The 13,558-nt window shown below is 38.5% G+C and overlaps 1 protein-coding gene across 1 annotated transcript; it reads left to right on the top strand.

The window, feature by feature from the left end:
- Window positions 1–1,365: 1,365 nt before the first annotated feature.
- Window positions 1,366–13,533, top strand: LOC134645676 (zinc finger protein 654-like). The gene is made up of 12 exons (XM_063499208.1): window positions 1,366–1,504; window positions 3,532–3,677; window positions 4,196–4,277; window positions 4,489–4,624; window positions 5,532–5,734; window positions 6,068–6,204; window positions 7,074–7,215; window positions 7,477–7,761; window positions 7,893–9,245; window positions 10,053–10,831; window positions 10,991–12,063; window positions 12,172–13,533. Exons 1-12 carry the CDS (start codon window positions 1,379–1,381, stop codon window positions 12,174–12,176), a joined length of 4,467 nt encoding a protein of 1,488 aa, XP_063355278.1. The 5' UTR covers window positions 1,366–1,378; the 3' UTR covers window positions 12,177–13,533.
- Window positions 13,534–13,558: the final 25 nt, after the last annotated feature.

The raw sequence follows: 13,558 nt of genomic DNA, 5'->3' as shown, positions 1-13,558 counted from the left end.
ACTACTTTCAGGGGCTTTGGATTAGTGAATTTGTCCACTAATGAGGATATGAACATACTGCGCCTGACCATCTATGGGCTTTTCTGATGTTAATGTTATTAGCAGTATTTTATTGAACAGCAATACAAGAAACATTTCCTGCTTGTGTGTGTGTGAGAGCAACATTGATAGGGCTTTATGGAACACTAAGTTGTTAAAAGGTGTTAAGTAGGGACCATTTATCTTATACTACATAAAATATATTTTTTGAGAGTTCTTTTAATTTCAGAACTCAAGTAAATTTGGCATGTTGTAGTACGAAAAGCACGAGTATACACCATAAAGGCTGAATTAAGTTTAGTTACTTTACTTCTAGTATTTTGGTACTGTGCATATTTTATGCCAGATGCCCTTTCTCATGCAATCTCCATCTGGATAATTCATCTGGGCTTGGGACAGGAGCAAGGAGTACACTGACTTGTGCTTCCCAAGCAGCTGTACCATGTGAGGTATAGTTTGAAGACTGTTACACTGACAAAAAGACAGGAGGGCAAGCTGGAGGTGGCACAGCTAAATATGTTAAGATTTTCAATGGGGTTGACGGGGATGGACAGAATTTGAAATGAGTATATCAGAGGGACAGCTCAGGTGAAGTGGTTTGGAGGCAAAGTTTGAGAGGCAAGGCTGCAATGATTTGGACATGTGCAGAAGAGGGATACTGGATATACTGGACAGAGAAAGGTGGTACGGAAAAGGATGAAGTGAAGGCAGATGAAGCCCTGTGGCGACCCCTAAAGGGAACAGCCGCAAGAAGAAGAAGAAGTAATATCTACCTATATGTGAATAACACCTGTGCAGTAGGAGTAAGTCCCATTCTGCATTCTTCCTATTGAAATAACAGGTATTATTTTAATTAATGACATTTCTCACTTCTCTTTTAATTATGAATTTCTAAACTAATTCCTCTCTGTGATTAAAGATTCACTTAATAAGCTGTAAAAATTTATTGTCTGATTATGCAGCATGCTAAGGATTAGATTAGGAATTCTAAAAAAAAAGATTATTATCATAAATGTGGGTAATTGTTATTATTTAAGCCATGTTTTACTCTTTTTATTTGGTTGAGTCTGACATGTAATATATATTATATAAGAAATACTGATTTACGCAAAGTCCCCTATTACAAGTGAATAGCTATTTAATACTATTTTAAGTCATAGTGGGTACCATCTTTCATACCGGATTTCCTATTGGCAACAGCCGTACAAGGAACGTAATTTATACGTTTATATGGATAATTGCGCGGTTGCCAAGTAGTTAGTATCCTGTCGTGAGGAATCGGAGGACGCTTTCTTACCAACCTGGCAACTTTGAGTATGCGCTGGATACAGCAGACAGTATGGCGGACAACGAAAGTGATTTGGAAACAGACGGGCTTGAATTAGCTCTGGACACGTTGTGTGCTAAACACTGCAGCGGCGAATCGTCACTGAAGAGCAAAGAGTATTGCTCTGAGTTTTGTGAGGTATGTCGGGTGAATTTATGTCCTGTGATTTACGGAGTCGGCGTTTGTTTATCGTTAACGATGCTAGCTTTGAGAGCTAATGCTAGCCCCAGAGCAGCTCTTTTAATGCAGTTATGTGTTTAAGGCGGAGGCATAGCACATCAGAGACAGAGCAGAATTAGTTAGTCAGAGTTTACAGGTACGAACTGGACTTTTGGGTGTCTTACTTTTGTATTAGTGTTTGTTTTTTTTGTTTGACGTTAGCTTTATAGCTAGATAGTAAAGCTAAGCTAATTAACGTTGTGGGCTTAACAAGGTTTGAAGAACGAGGGAAATGCAGCAGTTTCTACCCTTGCTGCCTAGAGTTGACATCAGTTGATAAAAATGCAAAAAGACGTACGTACTGACAAATGGTAAGTTATTTTTTAGGGAAAAGCAGGAGCGTGGTTTCCTTTCACAATGCAAGGTGCCGTCGATGTGAAGAAATACCATAGCTGACTGCCAAATCGCAACTGAATTGTTTCACTATCCAGAATAATAGTACTCTGTTTTATATATACAGACTTGGAATGCGTTTACCTGGGAGGCAAACGTTTGAATAGCTAGTCGGATGAATTGGCTTTTAACTATCCTAGAGCACGGAGCTTGAATTATGTAAATTAATCCATAAGTTCCACCAGTAGCTGTACTTAAAGTTTACAATTTAATAAAGTTGATTAACTTTACTATTATAGCACTTACACTTACAAACACGCAGTTGCGAAAATGCTTCACATTTAGGATAAAAGAAACACCCCTCAATAAAATGGCACACTGTAACTACCACATGGTACCTATACTCAAAGGTGTATGATGTATAACTGAAATTAATACACATAGTTAAAACAAAGAAAATAAATAAGGAATACAAGTTTATAGTGTCTGCGAAATGAGTAATCTAAAACTGTGTTTTAAAGTGGACATGAAACACTACACTATTAAGGCTAATTTACACCATGGAATCCTACTCTACAAACGGTCATAGATTTAACACTATTTTGAAAGCGGATTTAGGAAATAAGTGTTTAAAGTTTCAGTTTTTAGATCATCTGTAGAACCACTATATGCCTATATGTTAGCTAACTAGAGACAGAATTAATAACTTTGTACAAACTATAAAGCAGTGTATGAGGGTCACTGTTGCTTATGTCTGTAGCAGTGACTTTTATGTTAAAAAACAAAACACGGATATACTGTTCGTTTTCACTCTCCATTTCCCACTTAGTGGTTCTTTGTTGTTGGCTAGCTGCACTGAACCAGGAAAATCCACCTGTTAGGCATACTGCTTGGGCTTGTACTTTGTAAACGAGCACTGTGTGGAGGAGAACCTGTTTGATTCAGGTACACTAGTGGTTCACTGGACCAACAAGCTAAATTAGAAAATTCAAGGATAACAGTAGTTATATTTTATCATTAAAAATATCATTTCAATTAAAGAGTTTGGCCGTACTTGTGGATTAACCATTACAGAAACATTTTTTTTTTGATAATTATGAATACTGTTAAGTTATGAGAGCTGTGGCACAAACCTTAGATTGTGTGATTGTCTAACAAATGTGTTAGACATCCATACAATAAATGTCTAATGGAGATGTCAAATAGAAAATTGCATTCTAATGAACATTTCTATTTGACTGTGTTACGGTGTGTCTTATTTACGTTCTTATACTTTGGTTCTAAGATCCAATTTGTGTTCATATTCACACAGCACATCCACCAGCTGTCTTTATTATCCAAACAATTTCAGTTAGAATTCTTCTTGGTTTTGATCGTAGTGTATTAAAACTGTTAAAATATTAGTATTCTGATGTGCAGTGTGGACAGATAACGAGTTCCACCATTTCATACCTAAATCACTGTTTTCTATATATTACTTGTTTTTAACTTTTGGCAGCGTAAACTTTTCTGTTGTAAACTGTGTTAGATGTGGGATGAAAAAAATACAGCTTTTAGCTGTCATGCATAGGATTCATTTAAGTCTTTCACATTTCTGTTTCATTCCTGGACAGCTTGTTGAGGAGTACACAGGGCAATGGCAAGTTCCTCTCCCTCAACTGAAGGTGCTGCGGACCGCACTCTACAATTTTACCAAAGCCACCACTGCCTTTCCAGATGACTGTCAGCACATCCAATATGTTCTCAGCAGTTTGGCCTTGTAAGTACATTGTTTACTGGAAGCTGTTTTAATGTGCTGTATTGATTGTAAATAAATTTATTTGAATAGCTCAACCCACGTATTTGGTTCGAAAATTCTTAATTGCCTAGCAGAGACACGACATAAAATGTTATTTCTAAAACAAAACTGAGAGACAGTTACTGTGAAAAATCAGTGTTGAAATTTTCTGTAAATCAGTGTTTGTTGATGCTTTCAGATAAAATTTAAAGGCTTTAGCTTAAATAGAGGTGAACCATAAATTCATGGAACCCTTTTTTATCTGTTGGGAAGAGCTGGAGCTCAGTGTCCAAAAGGAATAGCAGAATTGTATTTGCTGCCTGTCTTTGAAATAGAAAAAGAGACATATATTTTTTTAACTTGAATGATTTGGTAATGAGCAGCACAATTTTGAGTTGATCACCTCTCCTTTAAAACTAGCACTTGTAAGGCATTCATGTTCTGGTGGTTGTCACCTTGGTGTGAGATATTTTTCTAATGTCCCTGTCATTGTCTTGCAGGAGCTTCTTTGAACTCATGCTGTTTTTCAGCAAGGAAGAATTTGTGGAAGAGCCTTTAAAAGACATCCTTGACTCTTTTCAGGTGATTAAAAACTGACCTGCTGTCAATTCACAGTACAATTTTGTAAAAGCCAGGTGTTTTTACAGGTGCTGAGTTTTAAACTAAAGGTAACAATACTTGTCTCAAAACTGCTGCCAGTTTCTTCTTGCACCAATGTTTTATGATTGAAAATAGTGACTACCTCAGCTTCCTTCTATAACATTAAGATTTTGAATGAACATCTTCTCTGCAGATTTGCCACACTCGCCTCATGAGGCACAGGAACATCTACCTTCAGCATGTAAAGCAGATTATTAAAGTAGGAGGCCCATGGGAAAATCCTGTGTTACAGGGAATCCTGAAGGAGGATGATTTGCTACCAAATGACGGTAGGCATATATGACATATAGGAAATAATACAGTGCCTGTCCATATCATACACTCTGATATGTCATTGCATTGCCTTTAGATTTGATGAGGCACATATAAGTTGTGATATAGTTTCAAAAAAGCTTGGGCAATGTCACCACATTTACAGAGTTGCATTAAGTCTTTTGCCCAGATCTTGTATTGATGGTAAAGGACCACTGCATAAAATCTTCCAAAGATTACATCAGGGTTATTCTCTGGCTCTGCGATGACCACTCCATGTATAAAAATCATTTTTCATGCATGGAGTCATTTTTCATGCAATCACTTTTTAAGAAATTAAGTGGGATGAATCTTGGTATTGTCATCTTGGAATACGATAAGAAAATGGCATGTAATGTCAATGAAACTTGACCTGGCCTCTTGAAGAAACCCCATTTCCACCCCTTCTTACCCTGATACACCCATAACTCTGGGATAGGGTAAATCTGGTGTCACCAGACCACTTTAACCTTTTTCCATTGCTGCAGAGTCCAATGATTATACTTCCTAGGAAACTGAAGGGTTTTTCTTTGTATTGTTGTTTTGTTTTTAATTAATGGGCCCAATCTAGGCTCCCAATTAAATCCCAGTTTAGTCCCAATCCATTGAGTCTCTTCACATTGTTTGTGTGGAAATGCCTAATTTCATTATGAAACAAATTTTGTTACTAAACTACCAAATGTTTCACTCATCTTCTGTCATGATACCCCTCCACCGCAACCACATTTCCTCCTCAACACACCATTATCATCACGTTTTAATAATGCATTGCACTGTCATCGCCTATATATAAATATATGCAATGACTTTATTTTGAGCAGGTAGTTCATATTAATACCCATCCCATGAGATTTACATTAACACATGCAATTACCTTCTATGCAGTTGAGGACTACTTGAGCTCAGAATTGCCAGTGTTCTTGGAGCTGCGAGTGCGATATCTGCAGGCCTGTGAACGAATGCAGGAGGCAATGGCTCTTGCTAAAAGCTGCCTGGAAAATCGTGAGGCTGGAAAGCATCTGTACTTCCATCAGGCCTACTTGACCTGCCTCTACAAAGCCTCGCTGCATGAAAACCTTTACAAGGAGGTGAGATTTGAAGAGCAGAACAAGTAAACTTGAAAGAATTAGTGATAGGCGTCTCTAAAAATGGACATGGATGAATAAGAAAGGGGGAAAAATGCATTCTTTAGTCTTATGTATTTGTTGATCTACTATGTATTTAAAAAGTCTGTGTTCAAATCAACCCAAAACAGGAAAATAGTTAAGGCTATAGTATATTAGTAAATATGATGTAACTGTATCACATATAATAGGCGACCATTTTGCAAATTAAAAGCTAGGTGAATGCCATACATTGACTATAATACATGTTTTATAATAAATAAATGTATATGTGTATTTTCTTAACTTCTTCCTTAGATGGCAGAGATAGATGGCCGTGATGCAGTGGAGATAATCTGCAATACAGAGAGTGTTGAAAAAGATGAGCTGTTGTTATCACTGTGTAAAGCTTTTCTTACACAGCAGCTACACAATGGAGACATGTATTACATCTGGTAAGTATGACCTCATATAAAGGATTCAGAAAATATTCAGACCCTCTATAGGCTTATCAGGCCAGATTTCAGTAGTTTATCCCATTCCTTTTTGCAGATCCTTCCATGATCTGTCAGATTGGATGGGTACCATCCGTAAACTGCCATCTTTGGGTCTTTTAACATATGTTCTATGGGACCATGTCTCAGGTTTCTGTTACACTCAAGGACAATCAAACTTGTACTGAAAGTAAAGCTTGTGCTGTTGTCTTGACTGCATGCTTAAGGTCTCTTGTGCAGGTCTTTTTTTCCAGCCCCCTTTCTGAATTTAGCTTTGTTTATTCTTTCCTTATTTTTGACCAGTCTCCTTGTATCTGGCACTAAAAAGCTCTGGAGCGCTTGTGAGGGGGAACATCTTAAAGCTTTACATTTATTAAAAACTTTTTATTGACTGTCCCTCTCATCTCCGTTATAGAAGTCTTAGAGTTCTTAAGAGTTCCTTTGACAGAACTTCTTTTAGTAAATGTAAGGCATTTGATTATACATTTTGGTGTGCCACAGCAAAAAGTAGAAGTATTTTAAACATATTTTTACTTTTTGGGCAGGAGGTTATTGAATTATAGAGTGAAAGAAATGGCAATTTTACTACAATGGTGTGTCTCTCTCCTGTCAGTTTCTTCAGCCAGATTGTGCAGAGTTGGGTATCGGGCATATCTTTGAATATGGCAGTAATGGGAGTTGTTGAAGTGATAACCCCATTACAGTGCATGACTTTATTTATTTATTTATTTATTTTAAATGCTTTAGCATCTCTCTGTTTGTTGACTTAATATCATAGTTGTTGCCTGATTAAAATCATACCTGAACTAGATGTATATGCCTTTATGCAGGGACCTGGTGTTTATCTGGAGCAGACTGTATCTTAGGGCCCATCCCTCCAGACAAGGCTTCTTAGCTGAGTGCTTGCAGCTGGCCTCCTCTGCTACCAATGTCAGAGCCATCTTCCCCTTCATAAAATTGGTCACTACAGAGGTGAGATGTCATTACAGCATCATCTTTTGTCGCCCTGTTAAATGGTAACAGTTTCTGTACACTGTCTAAAGTGTACAGAAACAGTTTAAAGTTATGTTTTTAATACTGTTAAATATTAGTTAAATGCTTTGGTTAAACAGTTAAAAACGTAAGTACTGCAGACATATGCAGTTGGCAATTGAATTATTTTTTCCTTTTGATTTGATTCTTATATCTGTTTTTATCAGATTTATTCATCTGTGTTTATTTCCTTTTGAATAGCTGGGTGGTGATGGAATTCAAGTTTGCGTGGAGCTTTGTGCCAGGGCCCTGCAGCTGTGTGACATGCAGGCTGACACTGTAACCCGGTCACTCGTTTGCAAGACAATTGCCTTCCTGCTGCCCCATGACCTGGAGATCTGTCGAGCGTGTGCCCTTCTTGTGTTTTGCCAGGAACGAAGCTTGGAGGCATACCGAACTGTCTCCCTGCTTTACATGCATCCTGATCAGGAGCCGCATCCCCACAACAACCCTGTCCGGACCTGTGTTCGCTTTCATATTCTTCAGGTTAGAGGGGGTGATGCGATATATGTTAAACTTTATCTGATATGGGCTATATTTCGATATTATAACTTTGTGATTTGTTTACAACTGTGTTTTGCATGATTGGTTTTTTTTTTTTTTTTTTCTTTTCCCAGATGCTAAAGGAGCGCCTATGTTTTGACCCTGAATTTTGGAACTTCCTGACCCTTAGGACACATTGTTTAGAGTTAATGAATGATAAGGTTGTGAAGGCTGCTGTTCTCGACGAGATGGAAGAGGAGAAGGCATATAGTGAAGAACTACTAAAAAGTAACTGTGTAAATGAGTCATGCACTCAAGACTCCATCTCTTGCAACTGCACTGAAGCTGGAGTTGTGAACCTTCCAGAAGAGCAAACTGTAGATGGAGAGGCCGGAAAACGTGTTGCACTGTCGGATAATGATTCTCTGAAGAGGAGGAAATGGAGAAAAAGGCTACGACGGCGAAAACGGCCTCGGTCTGATGATGAGTTTGAAATAGGTGATGATCCAGAGATCAAATACAATGTCAAATCAACCTCTTTAGGTAATAACTCTGTGTACTCACTAAGGCGCAATCACACTAACAAGGAAAATTCTTCTGTAAGTCTCCCTCTTAACCGCAATAGGGAATACTTGTCTAGATGTGTTAAGAGCAAAATTTTGAAAAGAAAAGGTCAAAAGAAAAGATGGTTGCAAGGTCTTCCAAGACTGGAGCTGGTACAGGCGGTGACAGAGAAAAAGGTCAAAGTTAGAGGGAGAAAACGGGGAAGGAAGCCATTATCAAAACTGGAACTCTCGTATCCCGATAATGAAATATACCTTAACAAGGAGGAGTATGGATTTGAGAAAAAAATGGACACAGAAGACAAAGAGCAGGATATGCCTCAACTGAACTGTGAGCTTGAAATGAGTGACCAGAAAGAGAACCAACTTGGGCACTTGAACAGAGAAAATGGAGAACATAATGATTTGGTTTGTGAAATTAAGAATGATAGGCAGATGAAAGACAATGACCTAAAAGACCTGAAAGACAATGAATTTGAGCAGATGACAGACTTCAAGGAGAATGGAGAACATCCTGATTTGGCCTTTGAAATCAAAAGCGAACAGAGAGCGTATCAGCTCGAGAAGATGATGGGCCCTAAGAAAGAAAATGGAGAACATAATGGCCTTGATTGTCATAACACTTTAAGTGAACCATCCCAAGAGGAATCTCAAACACAAGTGGAATCCAAACTTTGTGAAGGTCCACCCATTGAGAATCAAGCTGCTGTTGATATTGCTGAAGCTGATCCTGTGGACCTTGATGGTCCACTATTGGAGTTATTGGATTGTCCAGTAGAACTCTTTCACAGTTACTCCTTTAAATCCAAATCACCTGACAGTGAGAATCCTCAACCGCCAGAATCTACAGCATCTGAGGACCTTAATGGCAGCAATGAAGAGGAACCCCATCCGTCAGTTGAAACAGAAACAACAAACACTGAGGTTAGTTATTTCTCCATATTTACATTTACGGTACTGTGCAAGTGTCTCAGGCCTCCCTTATTTTGTTTTTTGCCGGGATGCGAAAGGGGAAAGGGATGCAGTGATTTATTTAAACATGCACACACATGGAAATACAGGCAGAAACAAAATTTGTACAATTCTAACAAGTCAATTAAAGTCAATATTTGGTATGAACACCTCTATTCTTGAACTCTCTTAGGCAAGTTTTCTTGTGATTTCTTTAAGCGGTCTTCAGGAATGGTTCTCCCAGGACATTCAAAGCTCCTCTTTGGATGGTGGCTGCCTTTTGTTCTATTCTTTGTCAAGATGATCTACACTTCATTCAGTAATGTTGAGGTCCAGGTTCTGGGGAAGGCAATCCATGATTGATAGTGTTCCACTGAGTGTTTTTTCTAGTCAGGTATGCTTTTCTGCACTGACAGTGTGTTTGGGATCATTGTCACGCTGAAAATGAAGCCACTGCCAATCAGATACTTTCCACATGGTATTGTATGATGACTCAAACTATGACCAGACTTTTCTGCATTTATATTAGGATCAGTTTTGACAGGTACCCCAGTATCACTGGGGACCACAGACTTTTGCACAGTACTGTAATTTAAGAAAGATTGTTATAAAAGTCAATTATTACGGGGACATATTTGAAGTATGTTCTCTTTTCTTCACATTGGGTTGCATTTGATTGCGCACATACACTTCAGGAGAAGTACAGTTTTGCATGCAGTGACATGATGTGAATTGATGCTCTGCTGCTTCCAGCACTGATTTGACTTTTCTCTTTTTCAGGTAAAAGTTAAGAGAACGTGGAAGGACAGAGCTCTCCGTACTCAACAATATTCTCATTTGTCCCACTACTGCACATTCTGTGGCAAAGACTACAAAGGCTTGAATGTTATGAGACATGCTCTCTCGCACCTCAAAAGTAGGAAACTAAGATGCATTCTCTGCGGAAAACGCTTCAAACAGCTTCCTTTTGCCAAAAAGCACATTCTTGAGCACATTGATACAATGTGCAAACAAAAATCTTCTAATAAGGAGCCATCCATTGAAAATGCTCAAGCTGCTAATGGAGTAATAGACAATGCAGGAAATAAGTGTAAGCCTTGGGATAAAAAACAGACTTCTATTTCTGAGGACGAAACTCTTGGACAGAAACCCGGAAGCAAAGCTAAAGTGTCACATCTCAAGAGGGAAGAACGAATCATCAGGAACCTCCGTACCCTCATCAAGAAGACGTCTGTGCTTCACAAAAAATGCAAAAAACCTAACACAAATATATTCAAACAGATAGACTTTAAGGATGAGCAGGTAATCATTAAAGAAGGCCTGGTAATTGTAAGTAATCCAACTGTGATTGAAGAAGAGGGGCAGGAGATTCCTGCAGGAGAAAATGCTTGTGGTGCAGACATCACATATCACTTGTGCCCGTCTGACTCCTGTGATAGAGTATTCTTGAGGATGACCAACACACTAACAAAGCATGCTATCAAATGCCATATTACTGAAGACAAGGTGCTAGAGAAGACTTTTGTTTGGGCCAAACACAAGTGCACCCTCTGCCTCAGGTAAGAGAACTTTAAATAACTGCAGGAAAAAAAAGGAAAAAAAAAAGGCCGTCTCTTAACTGATTGTAAAACACTAAAAGACTCCATACATGTACAGTTAAAGGGTTTGAATTTGGGAAGTTGATTCAGCACGTTACACACTGTTTTTTCTCTCAACAGGCAGATTCAGTTTCTTCAGCATTATAAGGACCACATGAAGAGCCACAGTAGTCCTCTTCCACACTTCTGCTACCATCTAGAGTGTAAGCAGCGCTTTGTGACACAGCAGGAATTAAAGGATCACGTAAATACCCACCAGCCCTTCCGACCTCAGTGTCCTTTCACTGGCTGTGAGAAACTTTTCTCAAGTTATCAGGGTCTATATGACCACGAATGGAGGCACTATGTTCCAGTCCCGCAGAAAGACGAGCTAGAATTGGGACCCAGCAAACTGATAAAGGAAAGCGCTGAAGCTCCATGGAAACAGAGAGTGAAGGTCGAGGAGATATGGCTGCAGAGTAGAAAGGGGCAGCAGGAGAGTCCCATTCCTGATGGTGAGGCCTCTCGTGTTGAGGATCTCACACTAATAAACAAAACCGATGGTGAGACTTGTGGAATAAATGCGCAAAACAATAATCTTCTTAAATCTGATAACTATTTAGAGAAAACTGTTGCAGATCAACACACAGATGATACCAAACCTGCCACCAATGGATATGAAGATGTGAAAAGAATCGTTTCAGAGGGGTTTATGTCCACATCTCACACTAACGCTGCTTCAGCGACTCCCACCAAAAGATGTCGAAAAAGACCAATTGTCGAGGTAGACCCTTTAAACGTCAGAGATCTTGAAGATATTTCTACTTTGGCCGAGGGAGTCCAACAGAATATAGCAGAGCCACACATTCCTGAACACAAAACCTTCAAGCCCGAAGATCCCTCCTACGCAACTTTTGTCAAGGCCCCTTTCATCCGGCCACCTCCGTCCACCTACCTGGATGAATCTGTGCTTTCAATGCGCAAAAGGAGGTCCATTGATGATGCTCCCAAGAAAATTATTTATTGGAGTCATAAGAAAAAGAAGGACCCTGATCCAGAAAAGGAGCAGCAGGTGGAGGATGTGGCCCCCGAGCATAAGATCAGACATCGCTGTGATAAATGCCTTTCCTCTTACAGCAGTCTGGAGGAGTTGCAGAAACACAAAGCCCTCAACACGTGCTCTTCCCTCTTTGGCTTTGATTCAGACGATGAAAGTAAGTTTGCTTAACTCCGTTTTCTGACCCGTTTTTTTTTTTTAATTTATGTATTTTTATTACCTTGAACAACCAGTAACTGTTTTTTTTCCCCTTGCTGTTTTTTAGGTTAATATTTGCAGGAGTGTGAAGAGGAGTTGCAATTGGAATGGCTATTTCTGTTACTTGGCTGAGGAGGGGCCTTCATGATAACTAAACACTAAAATCCTTTCTTAATGATCAGTCATAGTGCTTAAGGCAAAGGAGATGTAAACCAGAAAATGTAATTGGATTTAAAAATTTGTTTTTGAAGCAATGATTGAGGCCTATAAATAAGTTTGAACATGTTGTTTTCCCTACAAACACTCATTAAGTTTTGCTTTGTCAAGTACCTAAAACAAAAACAAATTTGGGTTGAAACTACACACAATATTTATTCACCCTTTTAAAAAAAACAAACATTGATTATAAAAACTTTAGTAAACAAATGTTAAAGCGAGTCTGAAAAATGCCTCGGACCCATGGAACCAAACATAGCTCAACTTAACTACTCTCCATCTAATTTGTTGTTAATGTTGTTTTATTTTTGTCTTTTTTTTTTTAACTAATTTGACCTGCTGACTTTGTCAAGTCCGTGTAAATTTGGGAAATACACTAATTGTCATGTAACGGGAATCTGAATAATGGACCCATTCCCTCTGCTGTGGTGTTCACGAGTCTTTAGAGACTGGATAAGAGAATGAATTCTACACACAGGTCATCATTGGAAGTGTCAATTGCAGTGTGTAAACAACATGTATGTTCTGTGGTCTTCCAAATGAGGCATGGACCACTTAGTTTGTATCGCAGAGCACTCGAGAACTTACTAGACATGACTGTAAAGGTGGATATCAGATGGCTGCATCATCGTAACTTTTGTACACTGTAAAATCTATTTTCTAAATAAGTCCTTCAAACCCCCGTCATAAATGCACATTTTAAACTAAGAAAAGCATGTGGGTAGCAGTTGGGCAGGACTGGGGTTGCCTTTATTAAATTTCTCTAGTTGCGATACAACAATTATGTATTAGGGCTGTGGCCAAAACGTTTGAAACAATGTAAATCTGCCTTCATTCTGTCAAACTTTCTGTACAGCGTATGCATTACTCACAATTCTGTTAGTGCCAAGACTGAATCAGTGTTCACACTGTAGGATGATAAACACAATGTAACTAATACAGTACCAGCTTGCTTTAAAGTTTTTATTCTTTTAAGTTGGTTTAAACAATGATTGTGCATTTCTTTATGTAGAGTATTTCACATTTATCATGTATGAACCTTTCAGGTGGTTGATCTGTTTAATACCTTTTTGATGTAATGTTTATATAAGACGGTGCACTTAAACCTGCATATTTATATGTACAAATGTCAATAGATTGGATTTGTAAAGGTATTGAGTCCCCATCTATTTTTCTTAAAGAAAAAAGTGATGAAATTTGTTTGAATAAACAAACTAAACCTCTGCCCTCCAGTGTGA

Source organism: Pelmatolapia mariae, linkage group LG16_19, assembly GCF_036321145.2.
Source record: "Pelmatolapia mariae isolate MD_Pm_ZW linkage group LG16_19, Pm_UMD_F_2, whole genome shotgun sequence".
NCBI lineage: Eukaryota > Metazoa > Chordata > Actinopteri > Cichliformes > Cichlidae > Pelmatolapia > Pelmatolapia mariae.
The sequence above is the reverse complement of the archived record's forward strand: the minus strand, read 5'-3'. Positions and strand labels throughout refer to the sequence as shown.